Consider the following 26,872-nt stretch of genomic DNA (forward strand, 5'->3'; position numbering starts at 1 on the left):
CAGTGTTACTTCGGTTACTTATTTTTACTACGGTGCTTGAGAATAACTTACCTATGTAAGTGGTATATCGGTTCAAATTTGACACATGAATATTACAATAAGGGTGTTACGCAAATTAATGATTACAACTACACAAATAAAAAATTGGTAGGATTACTTGTTTATATGTCAAAATATATACAGGGTGACTGGTAATTAGATGTATTCCCTGAAAGGGGTTAAAGTAGAGACAATTTGCAATAAATTTGCCCATATGATATCACGTCCGAAAATTAGTAGTTTGAGATAATCGAATTTCTATTGTTTTTTTTAAAAAATTACAATTTTCCACATAAAAAGATGAATTGAGAAAAAACTGCTCATTGTATGGAACTTGTTTCAGTGTTTTCTGATAGCTAACAAATAAGTGGTTCGTTGAAAAAAAAAGTTTTTCGCAAATAACAATCACATGTAAGTAACGGGCGGGTCTAAACTTAAAAGTGATGATAAAAAAATCACTCTTAGTTTACTTGGCAACATATTAATAACAAAAATGGAATGACACGAAGCTTACTAATTACGTAAATTACTTCCTTGTGACATCTGCTATCCAACAAGGTACAAATGTTGCTAACATTCACATTTGTGTACAAGAAATAATACTTCATTCATCGAGCTGGGCAGTCATCATGATGATAAATCATGTCACGTCTTGTAGCTAGAGGTACATCCTCCAACAACATTGCCATCCCGTTCCTCAAAAAATGTTCACAAGTGATGCCATTTAATATTTGGGGCAGGAAAAATGGCTCGATTAAATGATTGTTGATTACGCCCATCCATACTTCTGCCTGGGCATGCGACAGTGACTGGATGAAAATTACCCAAAGAAATTGATTGGCTGAGGCGGACCGATTCCCCGATCGATTTGACACCTTGTGACTTTTACATTTGGAGCCATATGACAAGACACCGGTAAACTCGCAAGAAGAGCTCAGGGAGAGGATCTTAACAGCTGGTCAACACCTCAAGGACACCATCACATCATGAGTTAAGAGAACAAATGTCCGTAAAAAACTGTGTGCCTGCATTCGTAACGGATGTGCCCACTTTGAGCAAGACGTGTAATGTTCTTTAATTGTAATGTTCATTGATTCCATTCACATGAAAATGAATGAAGTATTATTTCTTGTACACAAATGTGAATGTTAACAACATTTGTACCTTGTTGGATAGCAGATGTCACAAGGAAGTAATTTACGTAATTTGTACACTTCATGTCATACCATTTTTGTTATTAATACATTGCCAAGTAAACTAAGAGTGAATTTTTTTATCATCACTTGTAAGTTTAGACCCACCCGTTACTTATATGTGATTGTTATTTTTGAAAAACTTTTTTTTTCAACGAACCACTTATTTGTTAGCTATCAGAAAACGCTGAAACAAGTTCCATACAATGAGCAGTTTTTTCTTAAATCATCTTTTTATGTGGAAAATTGTCATTTTTTAAAAAAAAACAATTGAAACTCAATTATCTCGAAAACTACTAATTTTCGGACGGGGTATCATATGGTCAAATTTATTGCAAATTGTTTCTACTTTAACCCCTTTCAGGGAATACATCTAATTACCAGTCACCCTGTGTATATATATACACACAAAGGCTGTCGCAGAGAAGGTGAGACAGATTTTCTCCTGGCTTGGCAACACTGCCTATGGTTTCGGCACTAGTCGCGTCATGTAGGATGACTCATTCTGTTTCCGTAGCAAGTTGTCACATGTAGCGAAACCACGTTAGTGGGCAGCTGTGTTGATTTACGTGGATCGTGTTTCATTTACCCCTCCATGTTTTTGTGTATAACATTGCTTTTCGCGATGAGTATTCAAGATGAACAGCGACATGCCATAAAATTTTGTTGGCGTTTAGGGAAAAGTGCTGCGGAAACATATGCAATGTTTCAACAGGCATATGCCGATCAAGACAGACTGAGCAGAGCCACAGTATTACCAAGGAGTCATTGAGACTCTGCGCCAGCACGTAGCAAAAAAATAGGCCGCATTTGAAGAACTCCTTCATATTGGAAGACGATAACGCACGCCCGCATACCACAAGGGCTTTTCAGGATTAAGAAACGAAGAGAAAAATGAAATTATCCAGCATACCTTGCACCCTGCGACTTTTGGCTATTTCCACTTTTAAAGGCCGCTTTACGTGGTCGTCATTTCATGACAACAAAGAAGTGATCACCGCAGTGCAAGTTTTCATCAGTTCTCTAGCTGACGATGAATTTTCAAAGACATTCACAAAGTGGCAGGAGCGTATGGATGCTTGCTTAGCTGTCAATGGTGCCTATTTTGAAAAACATGTACGTCTACTCGATATGGCTGATCTTGAATTACATTTTTGTGGTTTGTATTTTTTTTGTTTCATTTTAATGGTTCTTGGAGGGGTCCACGTACATGCTTGCTACGCAGTCACGACTTTGAACCTAATGTGCTCATTTTGGTCTCAATCGGCAGCTAATGAACCAAATTTTCACCCTAGTACATTTGCTAGCCAATGGAGGTTGCTGTTTTCCTATACAGGAATTAGTCTCACCTTCATTGCAACAGCCTTTGTATATATAAATGTCTTGACAATAAATATTTCATTTTTAATACACTTATATGAAGGTAGCATTTTGAACTAAAAATACAGAGCCTATTGGAGGGTTAACTATGCTTTATGATGGTAATTTTTCTTATTAAATATTCCTACTACTCACGGAAATATTAATGAAAACGAGGTCTTACACGTGTGGTTGTTGTTCTCATTGTCACATTAAAAATGTTTCTGTGACTGACTACTTTTTAAAATTAATTAGAATTTATCGTACGTATCGAAATTAACAATAATGTGTTGTGCAAAATGGGAATAAGATAAAAATGTGATATTTATCAATTTTATCTTCTTAGCACGTAAACGGAATGAAAGTTGGGGGTGGGGGGGATATTTACTCGAACCTTGGGGATAGCGGGGGGATGCTTCTTCTAATGGTATATATGAGAAACTGGTGGAGCGATGCTTTACGTAAGTTTCCATGTTGGGATTGCTTCCCTGAAGACAGCGGAAATTGTATCGCCTTGTAAACGAAGGGCCCCAGATTCAATATCCGTCTGAGGCACATAGTGGTTTGAATCCAGTCTCGATCTGCTTATCTATGCATAAAGTGGACTCAAAACAAAAACTAGGAAAGATGCCTAGTTGGATGGATTGGATCCTCCTGCTCCTCCATTCCCCACACTGCTCATCATTCATCATTCTTCCTCATTCTTATAATTAGCCAAAAAAGGCAGAATGTGACTATAGATTAGAGAATAACTAAATAAACCATTCATTCTCATTGCCATGATTAGCAAAAGTTACAGAAAAGCCATGCAAAAGTAGGAAAAATACATATATAAATTGTATATTAACTAAAGAAAATTTTAGTTTCTGCAGGAAAGTCAATACCTTGTACGTACTTTTTACAATATGACAAAATATATTGAGAAAACAGATGTGTTTAACCAGAGTGTTCTAAACGTATTGGAATTTTAAAATTTGTGAACAAACATTAACACAAAAATAATTGTAATTCCAGAAACTCTATCGCTGGCCCCCATGGCAGAGTGGTTAGCACATCGCGCTACGATACCAGGGGTCTCGGGTTCGAATCCTGGCCTGGGCATGGATGTTTGTAAGTGTCCATTCATCAATTTCATTATGTCATAACTCACTTCAATCTTCGCAAATTAACCAAAAATGGCACAAAAAGCAAAGCAAACAAATCAATCAGAAACTATCGTTCTTGTAACAATAATTTCTTGTTGGTGATATCCTATGTACTGCTGTTAACGTACTGAGCCATTGGTTGCTGGCACTATTGCTTTGTCAGTGTAGTGGAAAAGGGATTGCTTGTTTTTGCACAGCTAGCTGTGTTTTACATAGTAATTATTGATATTTTGCTGTTTCTTACATAATGGTTATCCAGAGAATTTGTTCGAGCGGTGACGCAAACGAGGCTTTTCTTTACATTGGTGCAGCAAACAAGGCATGTTTCTCCACAAGAAAAAAAAAATGCAATGCAGCTAAAACAAACTTAGCTGTTAGCCGGAATATATCCATATATGTCAGTTAGTTATCTGGATATTAGAATTATTCAGATACTAATGAAATAAATTATGCAGATATCTATTATCTGCCATATCAAGATATTTATAATGTAGATTATCCATATTTCCATATAATAGACTGTCTTCATGAACCTCCTGCAAAGTAAGCATTATTGTATTTTTTTTTCTTTTTTGATGCTGTTGGCACATTCAAAATTTACCTCAAAATGCTAAGAAGAAATGTAGCTGTAGCAAACTTTTCACTACAACTACAGGAATTTTTTGCTTCGCTACTGCTACAGCTACAATTTTCAATATGTAGCGCTGCTACAGCTACAGCTACAAATTTTGTACAGCTACTTCCGACCACTGACACAGTATAAACATTTTTCTTCATTGGAACAACTATGTGGCTATGAAACTGAATATAAATGACAAATTGTGTGGAACAGTTTCATATGGAGCTATAAATAAATATGACAGGTGTTCAGTGCATAAAGATACATCACATGCAGGCTGATGGAGAATCTTATGCATATGTGTAAATGGGCTTTGATCATGATATTTCAGATTTCTCCTCACATTCGTTCGGCAGTCTTACACCGGGTTTAGTTCTGCACTACATGTTTGCAACAGTAGTGTCAATATAGAATTTTACCAAATGCAAAGTGCATTCCGTCATACAGTTTCTCAATGTGAGAGGTGAGCGTCTAGTGGAAATTCACAAACAAATTGTTGCAGTTCATAGGAACATTAAGTATGTACAAATGAACTTTATGTATACATAAAATGTGAGTAAGTAGTGCAACAAATTCTTGGGAGGCAGGATGTTAACAATAGAAAAAGAAGCAGTGACCACCTTTGATTCTTGACTACCTTCTTCACAAAACTGAAGAAATTCACACAAATTGGCATTTGAAAATCAGAGAATTGCATGACCAAACTACCAAAATGTCATGAGGCTGTGACTTTGAAATCAGGGTACAAAAAATTGTGCTCATGCTTGGAGCCCAATTGGACAAATACAAAACGAACTACGCAAAAGGAAGGTGACTAGTTTCTGGACTCAACTGTGATTGGAGATAAAAAGTGGGTGTACCACCACATGCTTAAATCCAAGCAACAGTCATTGCAATGGTGCTAATCCTCCAAAACACAAAAATTATATTTCACCCAAAATAATAATAATAAAAATAATCAGGCTTTCAGATTTCTGGGACAGAGATTGAATTCTAATGGTTGACTTCATGACCCCTTCCACAATTAATGTTGATGCATATTGTCAGACCCTGGAATACTTTCAATGATTGATTGATTGAGTTTGTGTTTTAACTCCACTTTATGCAGTAAGGCTCATCAATCGATTGATTGATTTTGTGTTTTAAGACCACTTTATGCACAGTAAGGCTAATCAGGACTGGACCTAGAGTTTAAAGTGGGATCCGAAGCACTATGTGGGTATCGAACACGAGACTTCTTGATTACAAGGCAACGACGCTACCACTGCACCATAGGGGAGACTGGAACACTTCAATGGGCCATTCAAAACAAAAGGAGGGGAAAGTTGACATGTAGAGTCTGCCTGCTTCACAACAATGTTTGAGTCCACACTGTGAATATCACCATTGTGCAGGTTCGAGTCTCCTGGAGGAAGCGTAAGAACTTTTCTCCTGAGATTTTGGTCTGTGTATAGGACCGGTGGCCATCCACCATCTTCAGGAAATTGGCGAGCTACGAATGAGTGGCATAACCTGGTCATGAAAACTTACAACAATGACTGGGGGTTTGTCATGCTGACCACATGTCATCCTGCAACTGGTTGGATGGTTTCTCAGCTCGGGTGAGTCGGTTCATGTGGAAGCGAGGCCGGCAGTCAGCAGGTAGGCCCGAGCCATCAAAGGGCTATTGCGCAACCAAATAGTCTGGACCTTGCATCCAGTGACTTTTACTTGTTTGTTCAAGTAAATAAACATCTTGGTGAGAAACAGACAACAATAATGTGACAGATTTCTATGACATTAGGTTACAGAAGCTGATTGCCATACTTACTAGGAGTTTGGATAATGGCAACCACTATTAGAGTATTAAAGGCAATCATTTGTAGTGCAACTTTGTAAAATTAAAATTATGTAATTGCATATTAGCCTTTGCATCTTTACTTTCTAAATATGCCTCATAAGAGCTAAAGAAAGAAAACAAAAATTAATATAAACTTTGTTAGTTTCTACCCTAAGGGGGGTCATTCTATTTGGAGGGGATTCTTATTTATTTTATTTAAGGGTCACTATGTCGATGAGAGTGACGTTAACTCTTGAAAACTTAGAAACCTTTCCAGAACTCAATTGGTTGATAGGCCGAGAGAATATATTTATCACTCGTCACCAGAAAAGCTTCAAAACTTACTTCACTAAAAACATTGTCTGCAATAACAATGGAATGGAAATTAACAGTAAAACAAAGCCTTGTTTTGCTTTAATAAAAAAAATCATTGTATTTTTACCTAATAACTTGTACAATAAATGTTCAGCAAACCAGCTAAACTTCTCAGGCAGATTCTGAGTTACTGGTAAAAAGGTAACCTAGTGATCTACTCATTGCAAGAACGTCGATGCACATAAAACACGCGTCATCCTTCCGATGACAAAACCATGAATGTGCAAATTTTGATTTTTCAACCTATATGCACAGCCAACAAATTAGGCAGGTGGCAGTTCACGCTGTTGTCCCGCTCTCGCTTTGCTTTTCTCATGTGTGGCACCAGCGGAATTCTGCCCTGCCATCTATTTTCATGCCCGTGCGTTGTGCAGTTTCTAAAGTTGCATGTTAACTTAAATGGCCTAATCAACAGTCGTAAGTAGGTACACAATTTACCGATGACAACATTTATCCAAATGCAAAACTTGTTTTTCCAGGATATTAAAATTTTCGTCTCAAACGTAAGATTAAGCATATTTGTGATTTTGGCATTGGAACAATGATATCTGAAGTACAACTTACCATTGTTATTGACATTATTCATATTATTAATCTGAGGTTTCTCTCTGTTGGTGATTATGTCGAATTCATCTAGGTCTCCATTGGTTGGACTTGTATTTGCTGATAGGCCTGCTTGACTACCACCAGGGCTGGAGTGGTCTGTGCTGGGTGACCAAGGATCGCTGGCTAACTTTGTCGGGGGCACAGGCGATGCTCTCCATGGATCGTTAGCGACTGCTGAAGAAATAAAATGGTCATTACTCCCTGAACTCACAGCAATGACGTAAACAGTGAGTCTTATCAAGCTACTACATTTTTTGCTGTTACTTTTTCATTTCTATCATTTGGGTGTTACCATTTCCACTTCTATCATTTTTCAGTGTTATTTTCACATGGAAAAATTCATATTCACATGGAAAAAAGCCTTACTCAGCATTCAAATGACAGAAGTTTCACATTCTTTTGTATTCATTATAGATGTATTTATTTATGGTAAATAAAAGATCAAGATATTGGTTCAAAAACTGAGCATATTTTGGGATCAAAAGTGGTATATAAAATGGCGAATAAAACCATAAATTTGATTTAAAAACTACACTTATTACACAAAATTAATTATCATTTCATTTTTATAGCACATTTATATATTTATTAGAAAGTTTATTCCTGTGTAAAGGAATATTTACAGCAGAATTAATCAATTTTCTGTGATTTGCATAACTCACAGGATAATTCGGACCTCAAAGGGGTCGCATTGATAAATGCACCCTAAACATAATTAAGTTTATTTTGTATTTTGCATTTCATTTCGCATCATTTCGTGACAAAACATGGTACAAAAATGCACCTCCCGCCTTTCAAAAACATGAAAAATTTACACTACAATGTGTTATTTCATGTTTTCATCAAAAACGAAATATGCACGACGTTAATTATAGAACTTCTGTTCTCTCCGGTTCTGACGTTTACTCCTTTTAACTCTCTCTCCTTTCCATAACAATATCAAAAAATAGGAAATTCACTGATTAGGGAGTACGATGTGCATCATCTTTAGTAGCATGCTGCATTCTCAGAATATATCATCTATGCAAACCTTTTCTAATAAGAAAATGGGGGAACTTCAAGAAGGGTTGGCTTACAGCAAATGCTACTTTCACCTTCTCGTATCCATTACTTTAGTCTGCCACCTGAATAATATTTAGCTTTGTCTATCTGATTGAGTATCTGATTGTCTGTCAGTTTGCAGTTATATACAGAAATAATAATAATAAACCAGTAAAAATCAACCCAAATCTTTTTAAACTTGAGTGACAGAATTCCCAATAAATAAACATTTAACTGATTTGGACTTCAAAGAGGATGTGACATGTGTCACATTGGGCATTTTCGACTTTTGGAGCATACTGTAACTCAGGTAATGTTCAGAGATATGTGTATTGAGTGCTACATCAGCCTTGAGGTATTTCATTAGTAATTAGAAAGTTTAATTTGATTCTCGATATACTGGGGGGGGGGGGGGGTAAAATATTCAGCCAAAAACAAGCATGGCTCGTGAGGGCCCACCAAAGTTCAAATTTCATAAGAAAATTTTAAGAGAGAAGTTTCTTTTTATAACTTTCCTTTTCTACTTGATAAAGGAAAGTGGGTTATTTTGACCATAGCCTTATAGCCTAATCTGTACTGAACAAAATGAGCTAAAATTTGTAACTCTGGGATTCGTAGCTTCCAAGATGTAAATTTGTATTTAAAACCTGGCATAATTTTAAATTCCCTGCTGAAAACATGCCTGATATTGGCATCTATACAGGAAAGCCCTGGTGTTTAAGGATTAAGCATTCGTGCAAAATTTTGCAATATAATGATTGTTTTATGTACATAAAGTTGGGATACAACAGATCAATGGGTGCACTATTATCAGCTGATATGGGCACATCAATGAATTGATAAAATTACAAATATTTTTACAGATCTGATATATCTTTAGATTTCATGTAATTAAGTGCAAATTTGAATATTATTTTTATGTTTGTAAACATATAATCCACATGCCTTAGTTTTGTATATACTGTAGTTTCTCTCTTAAAATAAAACCCATTTCAATCACCTGCTGACATGCTTTAATTTGAGAGATTAAGTGCAAGAAACATTTGCAATATTATATTGGGTTAGTAGAATATTGGTTATCACTTATCAGTGTCAGTAAAATTTTGTGTAGATACTACGAATGGAACAGATTAATCAGTACCCTATTGGTATCGGTCGATATACAGTACTGGCCAAATTATTGGACTCACAGTAAAAAAGAAGCACATTTCCTTGTTTTGAAAGTGTTCTAACTAAATATATTTGATGATTGTTATAACTTTTTATGGGATTACACTGTTTGTCTGCTTCAATATAGTCTTATTTCCCACAATCCTTTCTTTTTCTGTGTCCCAAGAATAGATGGCACCACGATTCTTTGCATATTCGCAAAAATGTCTGGAACAATACATACATTGTTTACTGTATTATTTATGCTATTTGTTTGGTTATAACAAAGGAAATAATATTAATTATGGTTGTTGTAAGGGTGTTCTTTATTTGTATCTTCGAAGCAACATAATTTCATAAATCACGTGGTTTGAAGTTTACAAAAAGAGTAAAAAGGAATTGTACACGATTAAAATGGGCTCAAAAAGAGCCAAAGCTGGTCTGTCACACGAAGTACTGACAGTATTTGCAGTGTGTATAACAATACAATGTGTATCACAAAACATTAAATCTGTCAAATTTCTCTACATAAAGTGAGTTAATCTGTGTTTAATTCTTTCAACTAATGAGTTCAATAAAATGGCCAATAATGTAGACATATTGGTGTATCGGTAAAACTAGCCATAATTATAATTTAGTGCAAAGTTCTGCAATTTTCTTATAATTTTTATGGATAATCTCCATGCCATTTAAAGAAGTAAATGTCTAAATATACAACTTCTTTTGCACTGCAGTCATCTGGAAACACATTTATTAGAGAGGTCAACGATCCATTCAGGTTCTTCATGGATCATTTGGAATTTTATACCGGATCTGTAGAATATCGGTATCAGTAAATTTTATATCGGTACTTCATCGGTATCGGCCAAAATTTCATATCGGCCCATCCCTAGTAGAACTTTATTGGTATTGCCGAAAATTTTATGTCAGTGCATCCATATAAAAACAAATTTTACTGCAAACTTTGGTGAAAGTTAATCTTCAACTTGAAAAACAAAGTGTGTTGTTACCTGGTTTTGGTGGTGGCTCGCTTGGTGTTGGTGCCCACGGATCAACGGCTGGAGAAGTGATGGTTACGGTGCTTGACACAGCTACAGGACTATTCCACGGATCGGCCTGAAAGTTTCAAGTTAAAGATTTATAACAAATGAACAGAAAGCATGATGTCTACAGCACGTAGCATATGTTAGCAATTAACATTTATTGTTAATATTCCTTAATACTACCAAGCTGTGCATATACTACCAGTTCACATATACAATCAGCATAGGTAGAGGCATGATTTTTTCACAAGCAAGATTTTGTAATGCTGCTCATTTTACCATGGTTCTAGTTTTGTTCCATTTAGTACAATATTTAGAAATTTAGAGCAACAAAAAATTATTAATCGTGGCAAAGAAATCACCATGGCACTATTTTGAATTTTCGTTATTTAGCATTGCTTTTCTGCCACTATTTGGCTAGTTGTGACAATGAAGATGAGTGACGAAACTGGCAAAGGGGCGGCACTTACAGAGAACACACATGTCCAGGATAGGATCTGAACCTGGAAACTTGGGTGGAGTTCAAAGTCAAGCACTTAATGAGCACGGTCACAGAGCCAGCCTTGTGTAATATTCTATTGTAGTTATTCTATGTAGCCAAAGATTACACATGTATGTTCAGTAGAAATAATCAGATCCTTATGTGTAAGCATTGTAATTATCACATGATATAGAATTCATTGATTCCATCGTAAAGCACGTCAATTCAAATAAACCTAAAAAAGCATGAAAAAAGTTCTTCCTGAAAACACGATCCAATTGCACATTATTTACAAGCAGGTAAGAAAAGGAAAATTGATCATGATGCAGGGTGTCTACCAAAATAAGAAATCCAAAATTCTTTACTTCATGATCTTTCCCCCCTTTTTAACATTTATTTAATCGCACCCTACTAACATATACACTGGCCAAAACAATTAGGGGAGCAAGCAAGAAATCCCAAAACCAAAGTTGGAAAGTCAAAAGTAGCAATGTATGTTGATGAAGTGAGTGTGTCCTCAACCAGTACAATTCATCTGTGATGAATCATCAGCATGAAGAGCTCTCTAGTAACACCATAAGGCACGTGGCAGAATTTGTGATATGAGGAGCAATCACAAGGTCACCAGTTGTGTGGTGCTGGCAGACCGTAAGTGCAGGTGGGATTCAGTTGAGTAGTGTTGAATAGGAACGATGGCAGAACAACACGATTTAGGGGAATCTAGCGCATGGAGAGCCATTGGGAGGATGGAAGCAGGGCAAACACAACATGAGGTGGCTGCAGCCCTTGGTGTGTCACGCAGTGTCATTTCCAGGTTGTGGACACGATTTCAACAGACAGGTACAGTACGAAGGAGGCCTGGGCAAGGTCGCCCACGGTCAACAACAGTTAGGGAAGACCGGTACTTAGCATTGTCGGCTCGCAGGAATACGCAGCAAACTGCAACTGACTTGCAACGCGGCCTTGTTTTGGCAACAGGATGAAGAGTCTCGGGTCAAACTGTACGAAATCGCCTGCGGGAAAGGGGTCTTTATGCAAGAAGACCAATGGTGTGTGTCCTCTGAATGCCCAACACCGTAGGGCCCACAGACAGTGGGCTGTGGAACATCGTGAGTGGGGACATGGCGAGTGGAGTTCAGTTCTCTTCTCGGATGAGTCGCGTTTCAGTCTCCAGTCAGATAATCGACGCATTCTCATCTGGAGGGAACGTGGGACTCGCAATTATCCCGCACATGTGCGCGAAGTGTCTCAGTATGGTGGCGGTGGCTTAATGGTATGGGCAGGGATCAGTGTTGGTCGACGTACCCCCCTGCACATCATCCGGAACGGTATTTGACAGCCTTACGGTACCGGGATGAGATCCTCAGGCCTCACGTTGTCCCAATGGCTGCAGATATCGGTGATCGTTTCATTTTTGTGGACGATAATGCCCGACCTCACCGAGCACGTCTGGTTGACGCCATGCTACGGGATGAGGGTATGGAACGAATGGTATGGCCAGGATCCTCCCCAGACTTGAATCCCATTGAACATGTGTGGGACACACTCGGAAGATGCATTGCTGCTCGGCCAGCGCCGCCTACAACTCTGCAACAGTTGGAAATGGCCCTTCTGGAGGAATGGGTGAATATCCCACAGGCTGTCGTTGATAACCTTATTGGTTCCATGCAAAACAGATGTGCAGCTGTCATAGCAGTTCATGGCGACCACACGCCTTATTAGAGGTATGGATCTGTTGCGAATCTGTCCATTTCTGTTGTCTTATCACCGTGCTGTTCTCCTGATTTTGTGCAGTACCTTGCAGAAATCACCCCTAGAACTCTGTTGTGCTAATGACTCAATAGACATGTATTGTACTGGTTGAGGACACACTCACCTAATCAAAATACATCGCTACTTTTGACTTACCAACTTTGGTTTTGGGATTTCTTGCTTGCTACCCTAATTTTTTTGACCAGTGTAGTTGGAAATTAAGAAAATAGATATTTTCATTCAATGAAAAAATCCTTGGTTAAGATGAAAACTGAAGCTGTACTTCAACAAGAGATTTACATTTGCTTCAATTATCAATGCATGTAAAAATTAATGCATCAGACTTCACCCTGGATGGGGAATGGGGTCACATTACTTAATACTTTTACAAAAATTATACAAATACAAGAATGTAATTCTTAAGCAACAAAGTAAAAAAAATCTTAACCACAACTCAATGCAATTTTATCAAATTTCAGTACAGGTATATAACATCGTAAATTTACTGTACTGTAAAAAATAGCAAAAATTCTTGACCTCTAGCATAATTTCTTGACTTTTTCTTGACTGGTAGACAACCTGTGATGACTTTCAACATAACAGAATTTTTACTGAAGGCAAATATACCTTTGGTGAAGTTTCGTACTAAGCAATGGATGAACAAGTATAATGAAGGCATATTTATAAAAATAGTTTGAAGCTTTAATGCATGTTCATTTCTAATTCAAAATTAAACTTTCTCTGTGTAAAGAATACCAAAATAAGGGAAATACAGATCAAAAGTCTCCCCTTTTTTCTTATTTATGTCAAGTCTCTCACATTTCATTAGCAGGTAGCATAATTGTTAAATTATAAACTAATTTTTCATATGCTTTGTTTTATTGATTTTCTAACAGGCATTTGGATTCCATTACTGTAATAGTTAGTACTAAATTGTTGCAGACTGTGCAGTAGATGCACTGGTTATGACACATCCTGCAGCATGCAACACGAATCAGAAGCACAACTAAGCATTATAGCCATGAGTTCCAAAGTGGCTACGAAATGTAATCAATAAAATTTAGGTTTGCGAAAAAGTGCAACTAAATGCTCTAAGTCGCATAAAAAAATATATTTCACAATATTTGATGGTGTCAAGGAGTTGACATTGGTTGGGAAAATATGTGAAAAGTAATGTGCATTTTAAATTCTTATAAGCAAAGATATGAAATGAGTTGATTTTCATTTTTTAACCTGACGTGTAAAGCTACATTCTGTCCATTAAAAGGAATTTACATCATTCCTTTCCAACCAAGTTTCACTAAATGCACTCTTGACAATGAAAACTGGCTTCGAATCTGAAACATAAATTTATTTTCTCTTCACTGCTCAATGTGAAAATTTCACACCTCTCAAGGACAATGCAAATCAAATAGCTTTCTGTGTTTTTTACAAGCATGCACATAAGTATATGTGCACACAGTTACTATATATAGCATGTATTTGCGTGACACTACAGACAATGTGATTCAAGCAACATTACATGACTCCATGTTCTTTCATCCAGTATAACCTCTACACTAGTGGGGGAATGTATCGGATGGGTGGATTAAATTATAAGTGCACCTGCAGATTCAACAGAACAAACAATAATGCACAGGGCTAATTACAAGAGCAATACCAACATGCCAAAATTATGGAAGTCCACTGCACATTACTTTCATAAATATTGGAACAGTGAAGTTATCAGTAAATTTAGTGATAGTGAACATACCAATTTGATTCTGTATTAATCGATCATTTTAATTTTTATGTTGACTGTTTGAAGTCACTTTTCTATCTCAATGGTGAAGATGAAAGGTGCAGTGACGAAATGTGTAATGGACAAACACAAATATTCATTCGTGCCTGATGAGGTTTCATAACCTAGAACATCCTGGCTTCTTAGTGCATTATGCTGACCGCTCCACTATGGGAACAAAGATTTTTAAACGGATTGGTGAAACAAACCATGGAAACAGGTGCAATGTACATATCACCCTGTACATAGTAATGCTTGCTCTCAAAATTTATAAAAGATATAACTTCTTTTTTCCTACAGATAATTTACGTAATTTTATTACATTGCCATATACTGTAACATAATGGTAAATAAAACACACACACACATATTTAATGAACAACATACAATAACTATGTCAGTAATGCATTATCATTGTCCGTCCCAAGGACAAAGAAACACTGAAAAATAAAATTACAAGACAAAAGTTTTAGTGGAAATTTTTGTTGGTTACAAACTTGAACTACTTACTGGTGCTTAACCACCATCAGGAGCTAAATTTAAAGAAATTGGTGGATCTTAACTGATACCTTGCTTGCAACTTAGGCAACTTGTGCCAAAAAATTTAGAATTCCTTTGAGTAGTTACCAACAATCACTAAGTTGGTGACAAATTTAACAACACTATTTGAAATTCAAAATATTTGAACTAATTTCCTGCCATCTCCAATTACTTTCATATTTGTAATTCTGTTTTATCTACTGATAACACTGCTGAAAATATTTGAGGAATGTGCTATAAACTTTCAGGAGGGAACGTCCCTTTTTACATTCATAAAACACAATAAGTTTGTAGACTTGCACACAGGTTTGGAAATGTCATTTTTTTTTTACGAAGTTCTACAAATGGATGAAGGAACAGTAAAAAAGGAACACCAATGCTCATGTCAGGATTCAAACCTGGAACCACTCGTACCAAGATTGTGAGTCTAGCACTACACTTATTTGAATAGGGATGGACTGATTTGAAATTTTTGCTCACATCAACAAATAAATATAATAATAATAATCAATATTCTACCAATCTAATACAAAGTTGCAAATGTTCCTTGAGGAACATGAATGGTTCGTTAACTTTCTCAATTAATAATATGTAACTAGATGACTACAATGGGTTCTCTTTGAAAAAGGAACTAGGTACATATGAACAAAAGTAGAGCATTATGTCTTACATTTAAAACTCCATGCTCAACAGCCCTCTAAGGGCCAAGGCCTGCCAGAACAGCTTTTTCCATTCGTGACTGGAGCCTGCTACTTCTTTTCAAGTGGCTCCCCAATTGTCATCATGATGCTGCCTCAATGACGAAATTTTGGGGGCTTCCACCAGGAACTACCTCCACATCCCCTAAATGTGCCTTCATGGCATTGTCCTATATGCACGGGGAACTTTACCTTAACACCAAGAATCAAACGCAGGACCGCTCGCATCAAAGGCAAGAGTGTTAAGCTACGTGCGAGCCATGTGTATTGCATGTATACACAAATAATAACAAAATGGCAAAACTTTTGCACTAAGGTACAGGCTATTTTACTAACACAGCAATATAACCATAAGATAGCGTGCCAATTAACGTCTCGTCCCTCAATTGTACAAAAATGGCATATGATATTACTACACATGCCAATTTAGTGCAGAACGTTCTAGATCTTGCACGAGACTGTACTTCATAATAGTTCTGGCCAGTCTTAAACTAACTGCTATCAGTTCATCCCCAAGATTAAGAAATACAGATACAGAAGAAGTAAGTGCCTAAAAAGGAAATTCTGTATGTAAGTAATTCACTGTGCTTCTCTGTGTCAGAATGAGAAACTAATCATGTCATATCTGCAGAGCATGCATTTAGTGGTTACAAGACTGTGTTAGACACAGACCAAACCAAGCAAAACATCTGGGATCACAATGCTTGATTGCTCTTACCACTTCCCAGCTACTTAGAAAGATGTCCAAAGTCTATTTGTGCAAATTTCACCAAGAAAGAGAGAGAAAAAAAATGAAAATTTTCAGTTGAAACCTAAAAAAAGCTAACACATTCACGCAGTGTCAAGTTTAATCTATACATTTTTTTATGTAAAATTTATGGTAAAATATTGGAATTAACTGCCAAGTACAAGAATAATACTTAGTGATAGTATAAGTTTGTTTTAAGTCCATTTTATGCTCAGATAAACTAATCATGGCTGGACCTCAACCCCTTCATTACAAGGCCACAGCATAACCACTATGCTATCAGTGAGACAAGATATTATATACACTGATACGTACACTGTGAAACACTTTATGCTCTTGTATTTTACATTTTCTCACATCATACATTCAAGTAGCATTCTCCCAACAGAGCATAAAGTTATTAAATTTCCACAGCTTATACTTTTTCTTACATTTTAAGTTTTTTCATCTTTGCTCTTGAAAATGCAATATCAAGGTTCCACCATATATCGAAGCTTATGGCACACACACGATATCACTTACTGAAAACACTGCGACAACTAATGTTTGGTGACTCAGTGGTGGAGCACTACAATTGTCATATTAGCTTTTCAATAAGGCATGATTAACTCGCACCACACACATGATACAAAGAGGGTTATCCAGGAAATAAGTTCCAATAGGTATTAAGAAAAAATATACCTAGTCTTACCCTAAGTACTGTCACAACTTTTGACGGTGGCTGCACACCTGCTGGTCAAGGCCAGCAACTTTCTGAGACATGCCGTAACGCATGAGTCATCGTGAGATGAGCTGTAGAAGAGAGAACTTGTTTGCGTTAGCTTTCATGATGGACTGGGGCAATTATGAAAATTATGCGGCTGCGATAGCACTGCGTAGGGTAGTGCAGTCAGAGAGTGAGATTTTTCGAATCCTCTACATGGTTAAAATCTCAAAGAAGTTTGTGTATTACACTAACCGGCAATTCACCAACACTGGAAATATGAAAGACCAACTGAGGCAAGGACAGTCACACTATAAGGAGTCCGCAACTAGTTAAAGCAGTGGCACAAAAATCCTGTAAGGAGGCAGGCAATCTGTTATGGCTTATGAAGTCAACATCTCCACAATGTTCACATCTTGTACGTTAAGATGTGACTTTCAACTGCAAACTTTTTAAACTTTACTTGATGCAGTGCACCCTTCTCGTTGTTCCAGAGGCATTGACCAATAACAGGAGTCTTCATAAATGACATACATATTTTGGAAATGTGGATGTATAATTTCTAGAGCTGAGCTGATACCACCATTTGCTGATACCATGACCAATTCCTACTGATACCGATGACAATACTTGTATAATTCCAGTAAAAAATAACAATAGCTAGTTACAGAGTCATACTAACTCGTCACATCACTAGGCACATATCTAGAAATATATTTGGGGAGCCAGTCCGAGCCAAGTGTCTCAGAAAAATAATAATAAAAGTGTTTCTATTTAATACATTAATATAATTATAGGTCGATTCGTAATAATATGTAAATTAATTCGTTAGTACTTAATTTCCCCGATGCATATAGAATATTGTTGTATGTAACCACAGACTAAGAAACTGAGGGAAGACAATGTTAATACCTATTTTGTTCTTTGCTTCTTGATTAAAAAATATTGTTATTACATAAATAGTAAAAAGACGCTCTAAAATCAGAGATAAAACGGCAAATAATCATCATCTAGCTTACGTGTAGTTAAGACAGCTACAATTTGTGTAAAAACAACTATCACGGCAAGGAAATTAATGTCAAAGAAGTAAAAAATTGAATATTTATTGAATAACAAAAAGAATGATTGTACGCCCATTTGATGAAAAGTAAAGTTCCCGATAAATATTTTATGTACATAAATCTTTAGAGGGGCATCCCAGATGGTGAAGTGGTAACGCCGTCGCCTTGTAACCAATAGATCCCGGGTTTGATACTCAGTGGAGGCACATAGTGGTTCGGGTCACACTTTAAAATGTAGGTCCAGTCCTGATTAGCCTATCTGTGCATAAAGTAGACTTGAATGAAAAACTCAATCTTCCTTAGTACTGTTATTCAAAGCCGCATGTTCCCAATCTAATCTCAGCAAAAATAAATAATCCTCATTGGCCGATACCTGCAGTCACACAAAAGACTGACACAGAAGGGAGGAAGGAGGATAAGAAGAAATTGCTGAATCCCTTCCTGCTTGAATGTAGATATAATAAAGCTAATTACACAGTGACTTTCATCTCTCTTTTTCCAAGAACTCCGGAACTACCTGACCTGGCATTAGCATGGTGGGTGGTTTAAAACATCCACCTATCTTACCACCACAAGCTTCAAGCAAGAATTGGCAATGAATGGTTTATTTCCCACTGTGTTAACTAAGCAGCTACATGCCTTCCTGGTCACGTTTGGGTTCAGCTTTCACTTACCCATGCCTTTGATCTTGTCATCTGCTTCCCAGGAAGGTGGGGTTTTACCCAATGTTTCTAGGGAAATCTTTGGAACTTCATTGTCTGGTCTCCCAATCTGTCACAAGGAAGGGTAAACGAACTTTTAGAAAGGACAAATGTTGAGACGAGCTGTTGCCTTTGCCTGCTTTTCTAGCCACTGAAAATCTTTGGTATCCGTAAAAGAAAATCAACCAATGCCAATAATTTCTTATCCAATCTGAACATCCAATAGGTGGTAATTCTTGGTTCCCATTGTTCCTATTTCTCAGCCCTTCCTTCTCCATTATTTGTGACCAGAGACAATTATAGATATTACGAGGTTGATGTGACTATTAATTCTGCAGGAGTCTTAGCATGCCAAGGTGTAAATCTGGCTACCCTTAACGCACCTTCCACCACTTCTCTGAAATCGAAACTTCTTCCCAAAGATTAATTAAAGCATCAGAGGGTAAGGAAAGCAAAGCATTGACTGAAAAATTACAAAGCAAATGGGGACAATTGCAAATATTTTTATTCTTGAGGAGGATTTTTAGCTCTCAAACTGACAAGGTATGTGTGGGAAGATCAGAGGCTGCCGATAAAGACTTCGAGGGTTTACGGGAGTCATCGTCCAACTTCAATAATGGTGTGGTGGGGGTGAGTTATTTCAGCCCCACTGACCTCCATTTTTGCGAGAAAAGAGTAAAAGCATCTATCAGAGTGTACCCCAAAACAGTCCTAGAAACTGGCCATGGATATCAGCACCATTCTCTTTCATGCCCAGGACTGGAACTTTCAGCACGATTCGGCACCAGCTCATAATGCTTGGACAACCCACCAATGGTTCAAAGTGAATGTGCCGGATTTTATTTCCAGCAATGATTGGCCTTCTGGTAGTCCAGACCTGAATCCTTTTGACTACAAATTGTGGACTGTGCTTCAGGAAATCGCCTGTGAGGAAAACACCCCAGTGTTGCCAGTATGAAGCACTCTCACGTGAAAGCAGTACGAGAGTTCCACTAACACACATTGTGTAATGCAACTGATGAGTGCCATATGTCAAAGATGAGAATTTTCAATAGACATTAAAATATCTTAGCATCTTGTATCAATTTATTGCAAATCCTGTGACAGCATTTATGGTAAAACTGGGTATTTACAAACCATTTTTATTACCATTTGATGTATATGGTGTACACTAATCATCAACATAGTTACCAGAATTGTTGTGGCACCAGTTCTTATATCCCTTCATTGCAGAATGATGCCACCTGAAATGTGGAAATGGTTCCTTTGATCTCGTCATCACCGTAGAACAGCCAGCCAGCAAGGAAATCACTTGAAGCTAAGTGTGGGCTGTTGAAAAATGATCCAAACGTACCCAACCAAATGCTGTGATAAGATCTTGAGTTGCGACAGCACTGTGTGGATGGGCATTATCACAAATCATCACATCATCTCGGCTAAGCATGCTACATTGCATGATGCAAATGTAGAAGCCATGCCACATTCTCCGTACACACCATCCAAGTTGACGATAAATTTCAGCAGGTTTCATGTCCCTCGTATTCAAGAAATGGATTACAGGCTGCATTTTTCATGTAACAGGTTTCTAAATTTTCTCAATCATAAACACACAGGTAAATGATGTTTGGATGTACTTTAAAGGCACCCATACTTTGCCAAATAACCCTCTAACTTCGCACACATGAACACCATCATTATAGCAGCATTTCAGAGCCAATATTGCAACAGAACTAATTTTGTGAATATTCTTCGTGGTGGTACATTGTACACGTAATGTTCCTTTTATTACAAAATTAGCATTAAGGGATAAGATATAATCTCATCCAATGGTATTAATGTAAAAATAGAACAAAAAAAGGAGAGAAAGACAGCCAATCACTTCGTAAATTGGCACAGGGCTGCGACAAGCTCTGCACAACAAAGCCACCTGTACTTGCTGCAGGGGAACCCAAATTTTTACATTTTTCAGCATTCTAGATTTCCTACATTCTTATGTTCATTTTATTTTCATATTTGGGAAATAAAGAGACGTGGTAGTAGATAAATGCAGAGAAACACGGACGACATGGATGCAGATGGACAGTTGACAGCACAGCACCTAGCAACAGTCAGAGAACTAAAAACAAGAGAAGCACGCCAAGCAACAAGTTCCAAGGATAGTGACACTGGCCACTGAAATTAATAGAACTACGAAAGAAATAGTTTCACGGAAAAAGTGAGTACTAGTTTCTCTGTAATTACTCATTTCCTTTTACTTTCTGACATTTGATTATGAGTGTGTGGGAAAATATGCTATACTTTGGAATCTTGTGCATACCACACTATAAATACTATTTGAAATAAAAAATTTAAAAAATATATTAGAACAATTTCCTGGATTTTATATTTTCCAGCATATAAAGTTCTAAAGTTCTTTAGCCATTTTTATTGTATCAAGTCACTGAGCAACCAGAAACAAATTACAATATTGAAAGATCCTCATTTTGTGTGGCATGAAGAACCAATCACTACAGGCCAGAAGCTGACATTTCATATCTTTTTTTAAAAAATAACTTCCAAATGTGTCCAAATGCAGGTGCATAAACTGTTAAAACACATTTACCAATTCGAAATGTGGAAATTAAAATTAAAAATTATTACATTCTACCATATAAAATATCCCAACATGGAAATTCTTACCTGCGGTCTTGACTGCAGTGCAGGGGCTGCCTGAGGGAGTCCCCATGGATCAATGTTGTTTGCTGAAGTAGGTTGCGGTGGCGAAGGAGTTGCGTTGCTCAAACTGACATCGAGCAGATCCAGCATGTGGCTCTGTTTATCTGTAGGTTTACCATGCCTATAAAGCAAGAATTCACCAAAATCAGAAATTAATTTATGTAATAAATTATTATTATCCTGATGAATTTAAATGTACTCCAACGTGCATTTATAGATTGGTACCAATAAAGTATAAAACGTATAGGTCATACAGAAGAATTTGAACTCATGTTTGGGGAACAAAAGATGCAGTTTACAATACTTAGACGTAAGCGAGTTACTATTTTTTCCCACGAGACTTTCTTGTAGAGATTTTATTAATTATGGTGGTGGAGACCATCAAAATTTATATAACCTCTACAAGTTTCATGGAAAAAATTAGTAACTCGCTTACGTGTAAGTATAATTAAGAATTTGAAGATTGTAGTGTCACCATATAACAATGACACCTTTTCACAGTGTCCCGGTGAACAATACTTAATGTTGATTGATTGATTAGTTGTTTTAAGTCCACTTTATACACAGGAAAGGTAATCGGGACTGGACTTACAGTTTAAAGTGGGATCCGAACCATTGTGCCACGTGCCTCCACCAGGCATCGAACCTGGGACCCCTTGATTACAAGACGACTATGTTACCACTATGCCATTGGGGAGGCCCTAATTCTTAATGTATTGTTTATTGATACTGAATAATGATTGATCAACACTAGTGGTATTGATATAAGAAAGTATTATCTAGGATTTAATCACAGATACTTTTCGGGAATCCGAGTGTCTCGCAGAGTCTGTAAAAATATTTAATTATTTAACTCGTATTCTTTTCTTTTCTTATGTTGTTTTCCTATCTCTCCTTTATGTAATGGCACACAGAGAAAATACAATTCAAACTATTTCTTATCTTGATGATCTACAAAAAGTTATTGAGCGTGCCCATTAATGAAACCATAAAATGATTTACACCACACTTAGATGAAACCACTTAGAAAATGAGATTCATTAGTAAAACTAACAAATGAAAATGATATTGAAGAGGAAATAAAAAGCAGGCTTAATTCAGGGACAGGGTGCCTACAGCCAAGCAGAAATGAAATTCCCTGACTTTTCCAGGACAAATTTTGCTTTTTCCCCCCGACAATTTTAAATTAAATCCACGTATTTGTACATGGAAATAATACACTTGTGAAGCTTCCATGTGTGGATTGTTCTTGTAAATTAGCTTACAAGAAATTGACTTCATTTCTCTATGATTTCTATTCAAACTGGCAATTAGTGAATTTGAAAAAATATTGCAATTCCGAATCTATGGAGTGGGTTTTAAAGGGACTTTCTCACATGGAAGCAGGTTTAAATAAAATATTTGCTTATTTCGTAGAGTTACAACTAAATGAGATTAGAGGGAATTAATTGTTTTTAAGGAAGAAATTTTAAATACGGAGAAACTAGTACTCACTTTTATCCGCGAAGCTGTTTTTTCTTCTTTTGTTATTTAGCATTCATCTTTTCTATATAAAGCAAACAAAAACTTAACACTTGGAAACACTGCAATGGTGAATTCGTGACCCTAAAATCCCTTAAACCAAGAGTTGACAAAATTTGTGTATTTTCAAAAGAAACAAATAAAACCCTTTTTCTTGTTTTAAACAAATAAAATGCTTAAAACGTAATGCCAAAAAACTTATTTTCTAAGAATAATGATTAATAAGGATTCTCTTAATCATCCAAGGAACGAACGTGTCAAATTTTTATAATGTCAACTGGTTTGTCTGACAAAAATTGCACACATAAAAGGGGCCTGAAAGTTTGTCTGATGAACTGTCCTACCAAATCAGACAAAAGATCAGATGCATAAGAGCACCATGCATTCATTTTTTGTTGGATGTCATAGTGAGGCATTTTGTCACAATTCGACACTAGTTGGATGGCAATATCTGATAAAAATCGCACATCAATGAAGCCTAATCATGGGCATGCACACACCCTCTGATTTGAGGGGGGGGGGCGAAGCATTGACGAATGTTCTCCACTTTTCATCTCACTGTTTTATTGTATTGGTGGGTATGGAGCAAGTGTGTATATAGATCTGCCAGAAATCACCGTGTTAGAGGAATTCCAACTTTCTTCGCACCAATGTCCTGTATTTCCCCTCTCTTTGGTTCAGAGACTATTTTACACAAACATGACTTTGTACATCAGATTCAAAACAACTACACATAATTTATTCATTTCCAAAAACTGCCTTGCTCCCTCCCCAATCACTGCCACTGATTCCCAATGTATGGGAAATTTATTATGAAAATGCATACAGGTAACACAACTAACGAATAAAGTGTGTGGAAGTGGTGTTAGAACAAATAAATTTGCTAGAGATCGAAATTGGGACAGTTCAGTTTCACCTTCCTCCCCCTCTGTAGCTGCTTGGAACCTTTGTCGGCTTGAAAATACTTAATTTTTAAAGAGCATAATATTGTTTCATAACGGTGATAAGATTCCTCTACACTAAATTTCTAAGTGAGGGTGGCATCTTCCCCTTGCCCCCTTGTGTGCATGCCTATGAGCCTAATAATGTTCTTAAGACAAAATGTCGTGCCACGGGATTCAAAAGATGGGAAAAATCAGGTTGCATATAAACCCCTCTCCCCCTACCTCCCCTGGTTGACAGCTCACCACCACCTTATTGCTACCATACAGGCAAGAAAAAATGTTAATTCACTGCATTTTTAAATGTGATATTTAAGAGATTCATCGAATGTGCCAGTCCTGTTTGGCATGTTAATTGCATCGAATCTACAGTTCAAAGTAACATTTGTCGATAAAGACCAAATTCCCTGACATTTTCATGACTATTTTTGACATCTGAAATTCCATGACTTTTCCCGGTTTTCCAGGTCTGTCGCCACCTTGAGGAAATGCTTGTTACTTTTCTCTTCATAAACTTTTGTCTCCTCGTTTAATATCTAAGAAACTAAAAGTTAAAATATACAAAACAGTAATTTTGCCTGTAGTATTATATGGATGTGAAACTTGGTCCCTTACATTAAAAGAGGAACATAAATTAAGAGTATTTGAAAATAAAATCCTTCGAGAAATATTTGGACCTAAAAGGGATGAGGAGACAGGGGATTGGAGAATGTTACATAATTTAGAAGTGCATAATATGTATTCATGTTCAGATATTATTAGAATAATTAAATCAAGAAGACTTAGGTGGGCAGGCGATATGGCAAGAATGGGAGAGGAAAGAAGAGTTTACAGGATTCTTGTGGGGAAACCCGATGGTAAGAGACCTGTAGGAATGCCAAGACAAAGATGGGAGGGATAATGCTGAGATGCATTTAAAGGAAATCGATAAGAATGGAAAACATTGGAATGATCTTGCCCAGAAGAGGGACAGATGCAAGGCTTGTGTTGCAGCAGCCATAAGTCTTTGGGTTTTAGAAGGCTAGAGTGTTAGTTAGTTAGATGAAACTACAGGGGGGGGGGGGGTAAAGCAAACTACTTACTTGAATTCCTCTTCACTCTGCGAGAGAGCAAGCTGAAGGCGCACATCATCGCTCCTCCTCCGCTGTTCCTCCTGCTCCGCCTCCTCCCTCGACATGGCCAACGCCAGCTGGAGCTGAAGCTCTTCTTCCCCTACAGTCTGTGGACGGGCTGATTCCAGTTCTGAGCATGAATAAAAATCTAAGTACAGACAATACATGTTATAGCCCAAACTCCCACAAAAGACAGGTCTTATGCACTAACATTAAGAACTTGCTTTTACTTTGAGTTTGAGTTGGGTGTTTCAAATCCACTGTATGCACAGTAAGGCTAATTGGGACTGGACCTACAGTTTAAAGTGGGATCCAAACCACTATGTGCTCCACTGGGTATCGAAACTGGGACCCCTTGATACAAGGCGAGGATGCAAATCAGAGATGCACATGAAACTGTTGCCGGATGCCTTCTATTGACGTTGGGGAGGAACTGTTTGAACCAGTCCACCGTAATAAGAGGCTTCAACTTTACTGCCATCTACTGGGAAAGAACTACTTATTAATTAATGTTTTGTGTAAGTCAACGTTTGGATTGTTGAGACCAATAACTTATATGGAACTTAACAAAATCTTGTTTGCTTCCAACAGTGGCGACTTGAACTGGATTATTCACAAGGAGAATTAAGAATGTTGCAGATAATGAAGTTGAAAATAATTTGATTTCATTTGTTGTTTTAAGTCCACTTTATGCCAGATAGGCTAATCAGGACTGGACCTACAGTTTAAAGTAGGATTTGAACCACCGTGCCATGTGCCTCCACCGGGTATCGAATCCGGGAGCCCACAAGGAGATGACGTTACCATTACACCATCATGGAGGTCCAAAATAGTTCAAAATGACGAAGGAAATTCTGTAACAGGGTATCGTGGCGATTCTGTATGACAGTGATGTAAGTTATGAGACATTTTTAGAATACAGCACATTCAGCAGTTCAAGAGAACTTTGGTCCTGTTTAAGTCAATCTTCCTTATTGTTCTTTGATCAGAAAAAGGAACCAACACTATTGTGGAGGAGACAAACATGCAAAGAAGTGAGGTAATTTAAATATCACTTGGGCTATGACAGGTGGGATACTTGATTCCAGCCAGACGTGGGGTCAAGTCTACTTTGTGCATGGATAGAGTAATCAGGACTGACATTTCTTATAGTAGTATCCAAACCACTGTAGTCCGTCAATTTACACAGCAATGGGCAAATTTTCTCAAGTGGTTACCTGGTAAATAAATATAAGTAATTAAGTATCTACATTTTATTGTATAGTAACTTAAATATAGTAGCGTCTTTATTATGTATCCTGGCTTACATTTACCCAACATAATTCACTTGACCTTCCCTATCACAATAAAATATCTACAGGCTCCCCTATTGAGATAATAAGGTGAAAAAAAATTGTAAATTATTTTATAATTTTTGTGTGCTATTTTTATTGTGCAACTGAGCTCATTATTTTTTTCTCGCTACATTGGGTTACCAACTATCCAAGAAAAAATTATCAATGCTAGAAATTTAAAATTGTTGGCTATTTTAATTTTTCATGTTTCTTATTACCCCATGTGTTTCTTATTCCCCCACTCTCCCCTATACTTAAAAGGATGATAGTGAAAATGAAGTGATAATTGCACATATAATGCTAGAAATTAACTTCTTCCTTGATTGATTAATATTTAACATCATATTTCTGCCACTTTTGACTATCGTGATGACAGGGTTATGGAAGAACTTTGATG

The 26,872-nt window shown here is 37.0% G+C and overlaps 1 protein-coding gene across 10 annotated transcripts in view; it reads right to left on the minus strand.

Moving 5' to 3' along the window:
* The window catches only part of lqf (epsin homolog lqf), a 154,659-nt gene that overhangs the window by 16,296 nt on the left and 111,491 nt on the right, over window positions 1-26,872 (minus strand). For 5 of the 10 annotated variants that reach the window (XM_083144089.1, XM_083144080.1, XM_083144083.1 and 2 more), the window contains 4 exons: window positions 25,112-25,289; window positions 21,532-21,688; window positions 10,356-10,461; window positions 7,114-7,329 (listed from right to left, as the gene is read on the minus strand). In XM_083144089.1, coding sequence (XP_083000215.1) covers window positions 7,114-7,329; window positions 10,356-10,461; window positions 21,532-21,688; window positions 25,112-25,289 — 657 coding nt within the window. The remainder of the gene's footprint in view (window positions 1-7,113; window positions 7,330-10,355; window positions 10,462-21,531; window positions 21,689-25,111; window positions 25,290-26,872) is intronic. The other 5 variants (XM_083144091.1, XM_083144088.1, XM_083144090.1 and 2 more) reach the window with 3 other exon arrangements.

This window comes from Lepisma saccharinum, chromosome 22, assembly GCF_977018435.1.
Source record: "Lepisma saccharinum chromosome 22, izLepSacc3.1, whole genome shotgun sequence".
Lineage (NCBI taxonomy): Eukaryota > Metazoa > Arthropoda > Insecta > Zygentoma > Lepismatidae > Lepisma > Lepisma saccharinum.